This window comes from Bactrocera latifrons, unplaced genomic scaffold (genome assembly GCF_001853355.1).
Source record: "Bactrocera latifrons isolate USDA-ARS-PBARC rearing strain unplaced genomic scaffold, ASM185335v1 scaffold_145, whole genome shotgun sequence".
Lineage (NCBI taxonomy): Eukaryota > Metazoa > Arthropoda > Insecta > Diptera > Tephritidae > Bactrocera > Bactrocera latifrons.
This window is the reverse complement of record NW_017534908.1, coordinates 666,259-679,426: the sequence shown is the minus strand read 5'-3', so window position 1 is coordinate 679,426 and position 13,168 is coordinate 666,259. Positions and strand designations below refer to the sequence as shown.

General features: G+C 37.0%; 2 protein-coding genes across 3 annotated transcripts; one reads left to right on the top strand and one right to left on the bottom strand.

Moving 5' to 3' along the window:
* Positions 1 to 1,786: 1,786 nt before the first annotated feature.
* On the bottom strand, positions 1,787 to 4,807 carry LOC108965685 (homer protein homolog 2). The gene is made up of 8 exons (XM_018928259.1): positions 4,713 to 4,807; positions 3,864 to 4,152; positions 3,742 to 3,802; positions 3,340 to 3,688; positions 3,184 to 3,262; positions 2,846 to 3,121; positions 2,645 to 2,782; positions 1,787 to 2,577 (listed from the first exon to the last, which is right to left on the bottom strand). The coding sequence occupies exons 1-7, from the start codon at positions 4,715 to 4,717 to the stop codon at positions 2,672 to 2,674; spliced, it is 1,170 nt and encodes a 389-aa protein (XP_018783804.1). The 5' UTR covers positions 4,718 to 4,807; the 3' UTR covers positions 1,787 to 2,577; positions 2,645 to 2,671.
* Positions 4,808 to 5,670: 863 nt separating this feature from the next.
* LOC108965664 (liprin-alpha-1) lies at positions 5,671 to 12,527 on the top strand. Of its 2 annotated transcripts, none has more exons than XM_018928217.1 (17): positions 5,671 to 5,817; positions 6,607 to 6,883; positions 6,941 to 7,042; positions 7,119 to 7,358; positions 7,424 to 7,495; positions 7,593 to 7,679; positions 7,739 to 7,906; positions 7,975 to 8,094; positions 8,161 to 8,289; positions 8,524 to 9,459; positions 9,519 to 9,730; positions 9,798 to 10,202; positions 10,264 to 10,466; positions 10,524 to 10,631; positions 11,671 to 11,990; positions 12,050 to 12,166; positions 12,261 to 12,527. In XM_018928217.1, exons 2-17 carry the CDS (start codon positions 6,635 to 6,637, stop codon positions 12,348 to 12,350), a joined length of 3,558 nt encoding a protein of 1,185 aa, XP_018783762.1. In that variant the 5' UTR covers positions 5,671 to 5,817; positions 6,607 to 6,634; the 3' UTR covers positions 12,351 to 12,527. The 2 variants fall into 2 exon arrangements, with proteins under 2 accessions (XP_018783762.1, XP_018783761.1); XM_018928216.1 differs by having other exon boundaries at positions 8,161 to 8,301.
* Positions 12,528 to 13,168: the final 641 nt, after the last annotated feature.

Here is a 13,168-nt window from a genome sequence, read left to right as displayed (position 1 = left end):
AAAAACAACGCTGCATATCCTTTGCAAACTTACACAATTACACGCCCATTTTTTACTCAATTGCTGTATTGCTGAGACTCCCAACTTTTAGATAAAAAGCACATTAGTATTTAGGTATCATTGTATGTATGTATTGTATATTGGTTTTATTCATTTTAATATAGGTATTTTATATTTAAATGGTATGTATGATTTGCGCATGTGTTTGTCATTATTATTTCATTAATTATTATTATTTCTTTTATGCTTGTGTGTCTATGTTCTATGCAAGTATCTATGTATGTATGTTTTGTATATAATTGGTTAATTAATTATGTTTACTGTTATTGCTACAAGAGATTCAACGCAATTCGTGGTTAGTGTGATGAATGCACTTCCTGTTTGCTTAATTTTATTATTCGAAGTTAGAAGTCTATCGTTTTGTGTAACCGTAAAAATCTTAGCCACACCTACATGGCCAATACAGTTGCACATTGGTATTTATTGGTTAAAATATAGCTATGTATTTATGTATATAAGTAATTTTTTTTTGTTTTCAGTTTTAGTTCGGCTTTTCATGCATTTCACTTGATTTTCGTTTCTAATTTCATGTTTCATTTTTTTACTATGCTATTTTTTCACTTTATCTGCAATAGTAATTTAGTAATAATACAAAAAAGTTACAGCAAATACAAATACTTAATATTTTGTTTTCGTATTTAGCAAACATTATCAATGTCAAAGTTAACCACAATATCATAGTTAGCATCAACGTCATTACAATTTCGAGTTTCATACGTATTGTTATGGCGAAAAGTCATTTAATTATCGTAGGTATACAAGTAAATTACGAATAAATTAAAACTTAACAAATACAGTTACAATAGTTACACTCATATACAATACAAATATTTTTTTTTTAATTTAATATTTTTTAGATTTAATATTTTTTAGTATATTTTGTTTATATTATGTTTTAATTCGATTTTGCTTTACTAACCTTCCAATACACTGTGTTTTCTACAATGTTTATTTATTATTATTATTATTTTTTTTTTTTTTGTAATTTTTCACTAGTTTTGTTTTTGCATATGCGTTTGTATACATGCATAATGAGTGTTATTCAACTAATACAATATAAATATGTTGTAAAAAAAAAAAATTATTACTGGTACTCATAGTATTCGATATATAAACAATACTTGCTAAATTTTACACACACACTAGCTATGCGTTTGAGTTTTAAAAAAGGAAATATCGAAAATTAAATTTTTTAAAATACTCGTGCAGCTTTTTTCACTTGCCGACACTTCACATAATTGTTAGCCAATTTTTTAAGTTCCGTTATCTCAAAAAATGTGTTGTCAATTTAAACAATTTGTATATTACACTTAACTGCGTAGCTTTTGCCTAGCAATACTTGTTCAATCAATTAGTAAGAATATTTAAAAGAAATAATATAAATATAATAGCTGCAACGTCCTTTGCACATGAAATAAAGTTAATAAGTTTACTATAATATCAACGGATTATAAATATATAATTTTTGCAAGTCTAACTTACAAGTTTGCACTCGCACTAAGGAAATAATTAATTTGTAATTATGCTATATAATTTGCGCGTTTGGTTATATGCTCACATACCACTTGGTTTCTGTTTCGATAGACACAAAATTATCAAATACTTAATAAAGATTGCACAAAAAACAAAAAATAAATAAAAAATGCATAAAAATGGAAATATAAATATATTAATATATGTCAGCATATGCTGTTGGTGATGATGATGATGTATAAGTGTTGTATGGTTATAAATTCTTAAATATTGGGCACAGGTTAACGGTCGTTGATTTATGTATGTAATTTCAGCAACTTTACGTCACCATTTCACATGACAATTCTTCAAACATTCGTAAGTTACAATTTATAAACTGTTTAATCCGCACTTTTTTCATTCTTGTTAATTGTTAATGGAGTGTTTTAATAGCAGCGGTAAACCAGTTTTAGTTTTTGATTTTGACACAAGTATAGTTGCAGTCTTGCCACCACCACTACTCGTCATTTGTGTGGCTACTTTAGTGGGCGACACAACAGCCGCAGCAGCAGCGGCAGACACAGTAGCTGTTGCGGCCACTCCGGCACCACTTGTGTTTGCAGTCACTGTACTTGTAGTGATAGTCAATGTTGCTGTGCAACCGGTTGCAAAGTGCTGTATATTAGTAGCCGCTGCTAGTTGTGTACTTCTGCTGATTGCCACTTGCGTTTGACGTTGATGTAACTCTTGCAGTAGTACGGAGTGTTTATTCATGGCGCGCAACACTTGTGGTCTAATAATTTTCTCACTATTTCCTGGTTGTTGCAAATGCTGTTGTAGCTGCTGTTGTTGCTGTTGCTGACTCATATGACTGGTAGTGTAAAATTTCTGAGTATCATCACATGTTTCGTTGAAAGATTGTAATTGTGAGTGAATTGATGTGATATTGGAGAGTGTGCTTTCGGTGTCACCACCAACCCCACCGCTGCTGCCACCCGTACCCGAAGCACCGTATTTTCTAATCGTTATCGTTTGTTGTTGTAATTGTTGTTCTACACCTGAAACCTGAACACAATAAAAAATTATACATTGAGGAAACTTTTCACTTTTTTTAATTTTAACTCTACTTTACCTTCTTAAAATAGCCCACATCTTTATCTCAAGTGCTTTTAGCTGGATGTATGATATTTTCCATGTCTTTTTGTACACTAAATAGTTCCGTTAAATGTTTGGAGAATAATGCATTCAATTCGCTTAACTTCCCCATTTGCTGCGTATGAAAATATAAATATATTTTACTTTTCCAGTAACGCGTGCTATTTTCAAAACTTACATTGTGATCAAGAGTTTTATCGCGTATGCTCATATTTGCCGCCTGTAATTCGATTTCTTGACTCATTAGTTCATTCTCTAGTGATTCGATGCGTCCTTTTAATAAACCAATTTCACGTCGTAAATCTTCGGCAATTTCCCCACCACCAGCAGCACCGGCCACAACACTACCACCTCCGCCGACACGAATCACTTCCAAATCACGTTTTAATCGTATATTTTCTTCCTTGTATGTGTGCAATTGACGCTTCCACTCGTCCACATTGGCGGTTGATTCCTGTCGTTAAGTGTGTAACGTTGAAAAACTTAAAAAATCGGTGTGAAATAAAGACACAATACCTGCAATGCACTTGTTAGGCGTATATTATTATTTTTCAACGTGGCCAATTCAATTTCCCATTTCTTTGCATTGGCGCAACTGCAATCGTATATTTTTAAAGGGATATTATTAAATAATTTACATCTAATTCGTAATTAATTATTTATTTTTCATACCTTTGTGCTAGTGCCATTTTAAGTCGTTCATTCTCGTATTTGAGTTGCTGCTCCCCTGTAGCGCCAGCACTTCCACCAGTGTGTACGCCTACAATACTGCCGCTTGAGGAGACTGTTACCGCCGTTGGAGCAGGTGATGGAGAGGCACCTGCAGTCAGCTCTTGTTTGACATCCGCTGCTGGCAATAGCTTATGTGATGGACTATCCGGGTTTGCATTTTGTGTATTCGTATTGGACATATTTGGTGGTTCCACAGTATGTGGATCTATGGCGGTGTTATCGTTTTGCTGCATACGCGATGATATTGGCGATGTATTAGCAGACGTTGTTGGCGTAACTACAGTTGAACCTGTAATGATAAAAATTAAAATAAACTACTTTGCAATTTATGTATGCATTTACCATTCGCAGCCTTTATTGCATTCTTTGTTGCTTCCTTCACTTCTTGAAACTTTTCCACAAACTAAAATGTATTTTTCATTAGCATCAACATATACTAAACATTAACATACCAAACACCATACCTTTGTTAATTCGGCTTCAGAGGCAAATCCTAAACCATAAACCGTATTAGCACGCACATCGCTCCATTGCCCAAATTTCTGTGATGTTTGCGTAAATGTCATATTGGGTGTTATTGTAGAGTTAATTACGGCTTTAGTACCTTCCACACTGATAATGCGGTAAAGGTTGCGGGACGAATCATAAAAGAAGCTCACATTGACCGCTTTCATACTTGCCGTAATCCATGTGCGCTTCGTTTTCGGGTCAATGTGGAAGACATGAGCCTGGCAGGTGAAAATCGGTTGCTCGCTTATGACAAAGTAGCAAAAATTTATTAATGTTATTAAATGTCTCAAAAAGTTAACACATGTGCACATATTCATTCATATTGTAATAAGAAAATGAAACTACTCTCAACTCTATTAAATATTCCATTATTATTATATTAGCTGGTACATATAGTCGTTATACCATTGTCATATTTCCTATGCATGCACATAATTTCTAACAACTTAATTGACTTCAACTGCATTAGCTAAGCACAAAATCCCAAAGCGACTTCCGCCCACAAACTAACATTTTCGTAGGTTGTAGAGCACTAGCAGGAAAAAGCTTTACACAAAAATTTTGATTTGTCTATAAATATTTTTGAATCGGAAGTACGCTTTATGAATAGTAATTTAAATATTTTCTATATATTCACATTCAATTGAGGTCTGGACTACACAATATTGGCTAACCACGGGCGGGGACACTTTTGCAATTGCAGCAAACACATTCACTGTAGCACTTATCAATAATATTACACAACACCTTAATATTTTTATATAAAATAATATAAACTGCGTTAAATATTTCTTGATATTTACCCCATTTTCTTTGTTTGGTCGTAAAAACTCCGGCTTTTTCAGCTTTTTGCAAAAGATTTTTCGGTTTCGATTTTTCCAATTACTCTAGTGTTGGTGTCAAACAATTACTGTGCTGCCAGATCAGTTGATGTGTGCTGTTATAACAATTTTCAATGTCCAAACAAAATTAATGGGATTTTATAACAGAGAGTTTTAAAACAAGTATCCAGCAAGTCACTTCCATGAAACTCAAATAAACTGAAAGGATTAGCGGGAAACAACGCATATACAACGCGAAACTCATAATTTCTTTGCGTCAGAAATGGGTATACGATCATAAATTTACGAGAAATTTTATAAGAATTGTTAATTGGCCATTAATACTAAAATCACGTTTAGCAGTACGGGGCTATTAATCGGTGATTTAACTGATAGCTGGGTAGCAGGGTATCTATACGATATATAAACTATTAATTCTTGTAGAGACCAAGTTGTTCAAATAGAAATAATACCTTAAGAAAAAAGAGTGCATAAAGAATAATAAATATGTTTCCTCAGTTTTATTGCTTCAAAAAAACTTAAGATTTTAAAAATACACCTGTGCAAATATTATCGATAACAGTTTTCCAATCGTCGGAGTCGGAGCTGACATTGATTATCACCTTCTAACTGGAATGTTAGAGTTATCAATTGTACGCCGTAACAGTGTTGCGGAGAAACTCGAACTTTGTAAACAAAACAATGTTACACTGTATATAGATTGTAAGCAATAAAAAATTAACAACCGAAAATTCTTATAACAAAATTACAACTAAGAAAAATATTATGCAGGTAATAAAATTCACGTTTTCACTTAAATTTTAACTCAATATTTTCATTTGACAACTACAATACATTTCGGTGCAACACTGCACTTCATCGATTCTGAAACACTGTCGATGTGTACCCATTTGTCAATTTTTCGCAACGGCACAGAAGAGATAGCGACAGTGGTTCTTATACAATTTTTAAGTAATTCTAACAATAATCCTTACAAAAAAGTAATTGGAAAATTGTGAAAAACGTGCAAACGCTGCTTGGTATAAGCACAAAAGGTTCCATGCAGCGAGGGAAACGTACAGATTGGGCAAGTTGAAGCATAAGCTGTAGCAACCATCACTACCTACACATATGACTTCAGGCCGCTGTGATAGGAATTTTAGGGCTTGGACAGTAATACTGCTATTACCAAGCCAACAAAGTATTTTAGTTAATACTATTTCATTTTATTATAAATAAAGTGTTGAGAATATCAATAACTACAAGTTTTAACGAAAAATCAGAACAGGCTTTACAACGCCCATGTATGTAGGCGATTAAGGGATGCTCATGCTTGTTATCTGTGACAGCAGAACTTCCAATAGGGAATGTCGGTAGGGTAATGGTGTTGATTATTGTATCGATGGATGGCAGGAGCCGAGATTTTTTCTTATGTGTTAAATATGTGAAAAATGTGTTGGTTCGCGGCGACAACGAAATATCAAGACATCCAAATGTGAAAAGTGAAATGGGCGTAGTGCCAACCATAATGTTTGACCAATGTATGCTAATTGGAGAGAGTCTTTGCAACGAAAACTTGCTACATCAAAATATGCTGCAAATAAAAATAAACAGCGATCGCTATAAAAGAAAAATACATTTTTTTTATTTTTATATTAATATGCCATAGTTTAGTGCGGAATTTACTCAAGTACTAATCTTGATATGTCAAAATTGCTGGTCACTTATCATGACATCAACATAATACCAAAGTTATGAGTGTTGGTTGTTATATGAAAAAACTATTTATCATAGTTTATTGACCTCGATAAAAGTAGTTTTAAAATCCTTGAATGTGTAGCTAATAAATTTCAATTAAATTGTCTTTAATCTACAGCTTTCGTGCGTGTGAGTGAGAAATTAAAATGTGGAATATGATGTGCGACGTAATGCCAACAATTTCGGAGGACAGTATCTCCCAGAGATCCTCACAATTCAGTGGCGAAGATGCCAACTTTGAGCAGCTTATGGTGTCCATGTTGGACGAACGTGACAAGCTTATGGACAGCTTGCGTGAAGCTCAAGAGCGACTCAGTGAAACGGAAGTTAAATTACACGATGTGGAAAAGGAGCGCGATAGTTTACAGCGGCAGATAAATGCCAATTTACCTCAAGTAAAATAAAAGTTTCGTCATATTGAGTTAAAACTTAAATTATAAAATTAATTATAGGAATTCGCCACTTTAACTAAAGAGCTGACGCAGGCGCGAGAAACATTATTGGAGCGTGATGAGGAAATTGGCGAACTTAAAGCTGAACGCAACAATACTCGGGTATATGCTATTAATAATTCTTATATTATTTTTATTTCATATTAAATTTTTATATTTTATTTCTATCCGACTACAGTTACTTTTGGAGCATTTGGAATGCTTAGTCGCACGCCATGAACGTTCCTTGCGAATGACGGTTGTAAAACGACAGGCTGCTGCGCAAAGTGGCGTCTCCAGTGAGGTGGAAGTGTTAAAAGCATTAAAGAGTCTATTCGAACATCATAAAGCTTTAGATGAAAAAGTACGTGAACGCCTGCGTTTATCAATCGAAAAGAATAATTCACTCGAAGAGGAATTAAATGCAACCAAAGAAGAGGTACGTTACTCTTTCAGTGCGTTATACGTTTTTATATTTATATTATTGTTTTTGTTTTTATTTAGCTTCAACAATATAAAACCGGTGCAATACAAGCCAATCGTGAAGCTAGCAATGAAAATGGTGTGAATGAGAAGGTAATTTTTCTCACTTAAATTCTTACAATTTTTTAACATTTCTAAATATTCAATACAAATATAACATTTATATATTTTTTTAATCATAATGCAATAGGTCGGCGGTGGCCTTAATGGTGAATCAAATGAAGCGAACGATTATGCTGCGAAAACGCATGAACTGCAAACTATAATCGAGAAACAAGTAAACCCTTTCATAACACATAAAAAATGCTTTGATTATAACATTTTTATATTCCATAGACTGCAGAGCTTTCGCAATGGCAGCGGCGTGTATCAGATTTGAATAGTAAAATATCCGAAATTGAGGAGAATTTAAGTAGAACTCAGAAGGAGTTGTGCAAGTCGCAAGAACAATGTTCGAAACTGCAAAGAGATTTGAGGGAAAATGTTGCACAAAAGGAGGATCAGGTTGGTGCAAATTCACTTCAGTTAAATGTAACCTAAAAATAACATTTGAATTGTTTATATACACGCAGGAGGAACGTATCGCCACATTGGAGAAACGTTATTTAAATGCTCAACGCGAATCGACATCTTTGCATGACTTGAACGAGAAACTAGAACAAGAATTGCGTCATAAAGAAGCACAAATTAAGGTAAGGAATTACAAAGTAGTGTCAGTTCAAACAATAAAAAAGAAAAAAAATTTAATGTAATTATAGTTACACGAGGAGAAGATTTGCGCAATCGAAGAGAAGTTGGAGTTATCTGAACAAAAGCTGGCGCAGCAGGCCAAATTACAGCCTGATATGGAAGAACAGCTTAAAGCACGCATGGAAGCTTTGACAAAGGTAGGAAATAAGGTATGCGTGATTGAATTTCTTACAAATGTGATGTGATGTGTAGTACGTATGTAGCGGCGTTTGTATGTTTGTGAGACGCTTGACTTTATTTCCTTCGGTATGTAGTTTTGCAACTTTTTGAATTTTTGTCCCAATTTTCCGTCTTGTCTTTTAGCTGCATTCTTTAAAGCTTGTCAATTACAATTAATTCGCGTTTCCACATATTTTTTCCCCAACTTATAGGCACAAGAACGCCATGGTTCAGCAGAAGATCGCATACAGCGTCTAGAGGCAAATTTGGAAGAGAAAAATGCAGAGGTTTTAAGACTGAACCAACGGTTGAAAATGAACGAGGAGCACAATTTAAGGTTGTCGTCCACCGTGGACAAATTGCTTTCCGAATCAAATGAGCGTTTGCAGGTACATTTGAAGGAACGCATGCATGCGCTTGACGAGAAGAACACACTGTCGCAGGAATTGGAGAAGGCGCGCAAAATGGCTGAGGAATTACACCACCAAAAGGGTGAAATCATGAAGGAATTGTCTAAAACGCGCTTGGAAATCGAAAATTTCAAACGACAATTGCTGCAGCAAGAGATCGCCTACAATATACAACAAACGGAGGCGCTTACACGCAGCCTATCGCCCAGCAGCGCTGTAGATGGTGGTGCCTTTTCGCGCAGCACTTCGCACGCCAGTTTCGATACGCATTCGTTGCGTCGCAGCAAGTCACGCATGCAAGAGGAGGCGAATATAGCGCGCTCTATGGCCGAACAAGAGTGGGAGAATCTACAGCAGGCGCATGCTCAGCAAGCGTACGAAATGTCTGCAGCTGTAGCCGCAGCAGCCGCTGCTGAATGTGAGGATAGTGAGGCCGCCGCGGCGGCAGTCATGTATGCCGCCTCTGATATAATGTCGCCCTCCGGACATGCGGATGCACAAACGTTGGCCATGATGTTGCAAGAGCAACTGGATGCCATCAACAATGAGATTCGTTTAATACAAGAGGAGAAGCAGTCAACTGAAGCGCGTGCCGAAGAGTTGGAATCGCGTGTGGGTAGTTTGGAGCATGTCAACTTGTTGGCGCGTGGTCGCTCGATGGACCGTCAGAGTCCACCGATGAGTGGGCGCAGCACACCAAACAGCCCCAACAGAGATTTCCTACAGAAGTATCACACAGTAAGCAGTAATATTATCTAAATTTTTACAAAAAATTTAAAAAAATTGTTTTCCAACAGTTAAATTTACCCGTTTTGTCGAGTGATATGTCGCGCGATGACATCCACGGCATGTCTACGACAGGCGACTCAAGTTCGGGTGGCGCCGCATCGCCGCTAACCGCCAGATCAATGCGGCTTGAACGTGTTGCGCAGGCCTTGGCCCATAGCCAAGAAGAGTTGCGGCGGCGTTCGGTTGGCATCTCACCAAATCAAGGTGTCGACCATACAAGGTAAGCCCAGACGCCGTACTTAAGTGTGTTTTTCATGTAAATAATTTACTCTTCATGTACATTGCAGTCATGTCGCTTTGCCGCAACTTAGTAACTATGGTCTGTCGCCATTGAGTTCGCGCTATGGCAGTCAGGAATCGCTTAGTCGTCACTACAATACAATGGGCTCAATGACAATGCTGCAAACCCCCACCACCACCGTAGGCCGTGATGTCGCATCGGCGGTGCAAAAGAAAAAGGGTATCAAATCGAGTTTAGGTCGATTCTTCAGCAAGAAAGACAAGGTGAAAGGCGTTAAAGATACGTTGCCCGACGGTTCGATCAGCATGATGTCGATTGGCAATTTATCAATCGGTCTGAGTGAGGGCGAGTCCAATTATGATGTTATGAGCATAACTGGTGGTATGGTGCCGCGTATGAGCAGTATGCCCGGTTCGAAAATATCCTCGGTTGATTATGGGCGCCAGAAAAAGTAAGCATATGCGTTGTTAATTGTTTTGCATAACGGTTTGATTTATACGATTTTCTTGCAGGGATCATGACTACAGAAATGATTTGCTCGGTGAGGCGATGAAAGCCGGCACACCGTTTGCGCTATGGAACGGACCGACCATTGTAGCTTGGTTGGAGCTCTGGGTTGGCATGCCCGCCTGGTATGTGGCAGCGTGCAGAGCAAACGTGAAGTCGGGTGCCATTATGAGCGCGTTGAGTGACACGGAGATACAGCGCGAGATTGGTAAGTCGCCTGTTTATTTAAATTTTTAAATTCATTAATTTTCCGTTGTTTTTGCAGGCATAAGCAATCCGCTGCATAGACTTAAATTACGCCTTGCCATACAGGAAATGGTTTCATTGACTTCGCCATCAGCGCCTCAAACGTCACGTACAACGTTGGCTTTTGGTTAGTAATTTTGACTTTGAAATCATTATTTTTATATCCTAAACAGGGTATATTATGCTTGCTACGAAATTTATAATACCCACCCAAGGAAACGTTACCCGAAGACCCTGTAAAATGTATTTATAAATGATAAGCGTGACGTGACTGTTGTTGTTGTTGTACGGATAAAATTCCTGGTCCGTTCCAGTTACGTAGACCCAACTGAGTCGATTTAGTCATACCTCGTCGCGTTGGACTTGTCGAAAGCCTTTGGATAAGTGGACTATGAACTACCCAAGCGGTCGTCAATCATCCGTATCGTTGCGAGGAAAAATTCAATAAAGAATTAAACAAGGGGTTCCGCACAGTGGTGTCCTCTCCCAGTTATTGTTTAACGTCTATGTCTCCAAACTCCCACAGCCCCCAGAGGGAGTTTCCATAACCTCGTACGCCGGTGATTAAGCGATATTGACATCGGGCAATGAAATCGATGGCATGTATTCGAAGGTTAACGGTTATCTCTCCGACAGCTCACCAATATGGTCGCTTGGATGCCGTGAAACGCAGACGAGGATGGTTCATGCTTACCGACTCGCTCTCAGTGAATGGCAAACTTGGGGTCACCCATTGCAGACGAAGGGCCCGAGTTGCCGCGATAATCTGGAATGACCCTTGCACAGCTTCTGGATGCTGTAGCAAGTTAAACTCCTACTTATCTAGAATAGACCCTGACATATCAAACATATGTCATAATGCAATGGGTTCCTGCATGACACCAGCCATCTTTGCATGCCATGCTAACCCCACACAACGGACACCCCTCTCCCATTGGTCCAAACCCGCTGAAACAGCACGTTTCCTGGGACGTTGAGAAATCTTACCATCCTAAAGGGATTAGGTATCCGTTACAACGACAACAACGACGTATCAAAATTAATATGAAGTTCTTTTAACGTCATTTTATGCTATAATAAATGCACCTGTGAAGGGTATAATAAGTAATATAATAATATATAAAATATTAATAAAATTTTCACATTTTTTACGTTTTCCAAATTAGGTGATATGAATCACGAGTGGATCGGCAACTATTGGCTGCTCGGTCTGGGCCTCCCGCAATATCGCACTACATTTATGGAGTGTTTGGTGGATGCGCGCATGCTTGATCATCTAACGAAAAAGGATTTGCGCGGTCAACTCAAAATGGTGGATAGTTTCCATCGTACTAGTCTGCAATATGGAATTTCCTGTTTGAAACGGCTCAATTATGATCGCAGTGAGCTCGAGCATCGACGTAAAATGTCCGAAAACGGTTTATGCGATGTGCTAGTTTGGAGCAATGATCGCGTCATACGCTGGGTGTGCAGTATTGGTTTGAAAGTAAGCGTCAATTTGCTTCTTTGCTAACTATATTTTTAATTTTAATGTTTGCCTTGCAGGAATATGCAAATAATTTACTAGAATCCGGCGTGCATGGCGCGCTAATCGCTTTAGACGAGAGTTTCGACTCGAACGCAATGGCATTGGCATTACAAATACCAACGCAGAACGCACAAGTAAGCGCACGCTATTTATTTCATATAATTATAGCAAAAATTTATTAATATTTCTATATCGTTTTTTTTTTATATATTTTCATCTATACACCAGGCGCGTCATACTTTAGATCAAGAATTTAATAATTTGCTGCAAATCGCCACAGATCGAAGGCCGGAAAATGAACAGCACAGTAATTCTTGATCCAGCTACGGTTTTGCGGCCGACATGGCTGAGGAATAAAATAGTAAAAATGCAACAGCAAACACAGCAGCAATAGGAAGCAGCATGCAATAGAAACACAAAAGTCGCTAGTTGCCCAAAACGTTTGGGCCAACCAAAAAAACAAAAAAAAAAAAAAAAAAAAAAAAAAAAAAAAAAGCCAACCAAAAAAAAAAAAAAAAAAAAAAAAACAAAACAAAAAGAAATGCGTGTATGAATACGCATACATACATGCATATACGCCGCTAAACGCTGGATAAATAATAATGCAAAAAAATACAAAAAGTACCACAATTCGTACACATTCACCGACCTATAACAGCATAAATTAGTTGACAAAGTCATGTGCTGCAGTTATAACTATGGAGCAACACGCGCATGCGCCTCGTCGTTTGTATGCTAAATATAAATTTGGTATTAATATTTCATTTAAGTGAGCAAGGCTAACACAACTAACTCTTAAATCTAAACACTACATTACAAACAAAATACTTATAATAAGTATTCGTACGAAATTCATATTTAAACATAGAAAAAATCTAAAAAAAAAATTTCAAAAGGCACTACTTACAACTCGGTTAAAGCAAAAAATATAAAATAGGTGGATATTTTGCGCTCAAGACGAACAAGCGCTGTCACAAGCTTGCAAAATTGCGACCAAACGGCTAATTTTAATTAATAATTATTAGTTGCGTAATGTGAATGCATATGTGTGCATACATACATAAAATACTGCATGTATGTGCATTTTTTTTGTTCAATTTTTTACTCCTTTTGTTATAACAAACCAGCGTTTGGAA

Bases quoted from the DNA above. Each gene is read 5' to 3' on its own strand.
- LOC108965685 (XM_018928259.1), bottom strand. The intron at 3,803-3,863 runs GTATGGTGTTTG...AATACATTTTAG, and splicing joins CTGAAGCCGAATTAACAAAG to TTTGTGGAAAAGTTTCAAGA. The intron at 3,263-3,339 runs GTATGAAAAATA...ATACGATTGCAG, and splicing joins AAAATGGCACTAGCACAAAG to TTGCGCCAATGCAAAGAAAT.
- LOC108965664 (XM_018928216.1), top strand. From the start codon at position 6,635: ATGTGGAATATGATGTGCGACGTAATGCCAACAATTTCGGAGGACAGT. The intron at 7,907-7,974 runs GTTGGTGCAAAT...ATATACACGCAG, and splicing joins TTGCACAAAAGGAGGATCAG to GAGGAACGTATCGCCACATT. The intron at 12,167-12,260 runs GTAAGCGCACGC...TCTATACACCAG, and splicing joins TACCAACGCAGAACGCACAA to GCGCGTCATACTTTAGATCA.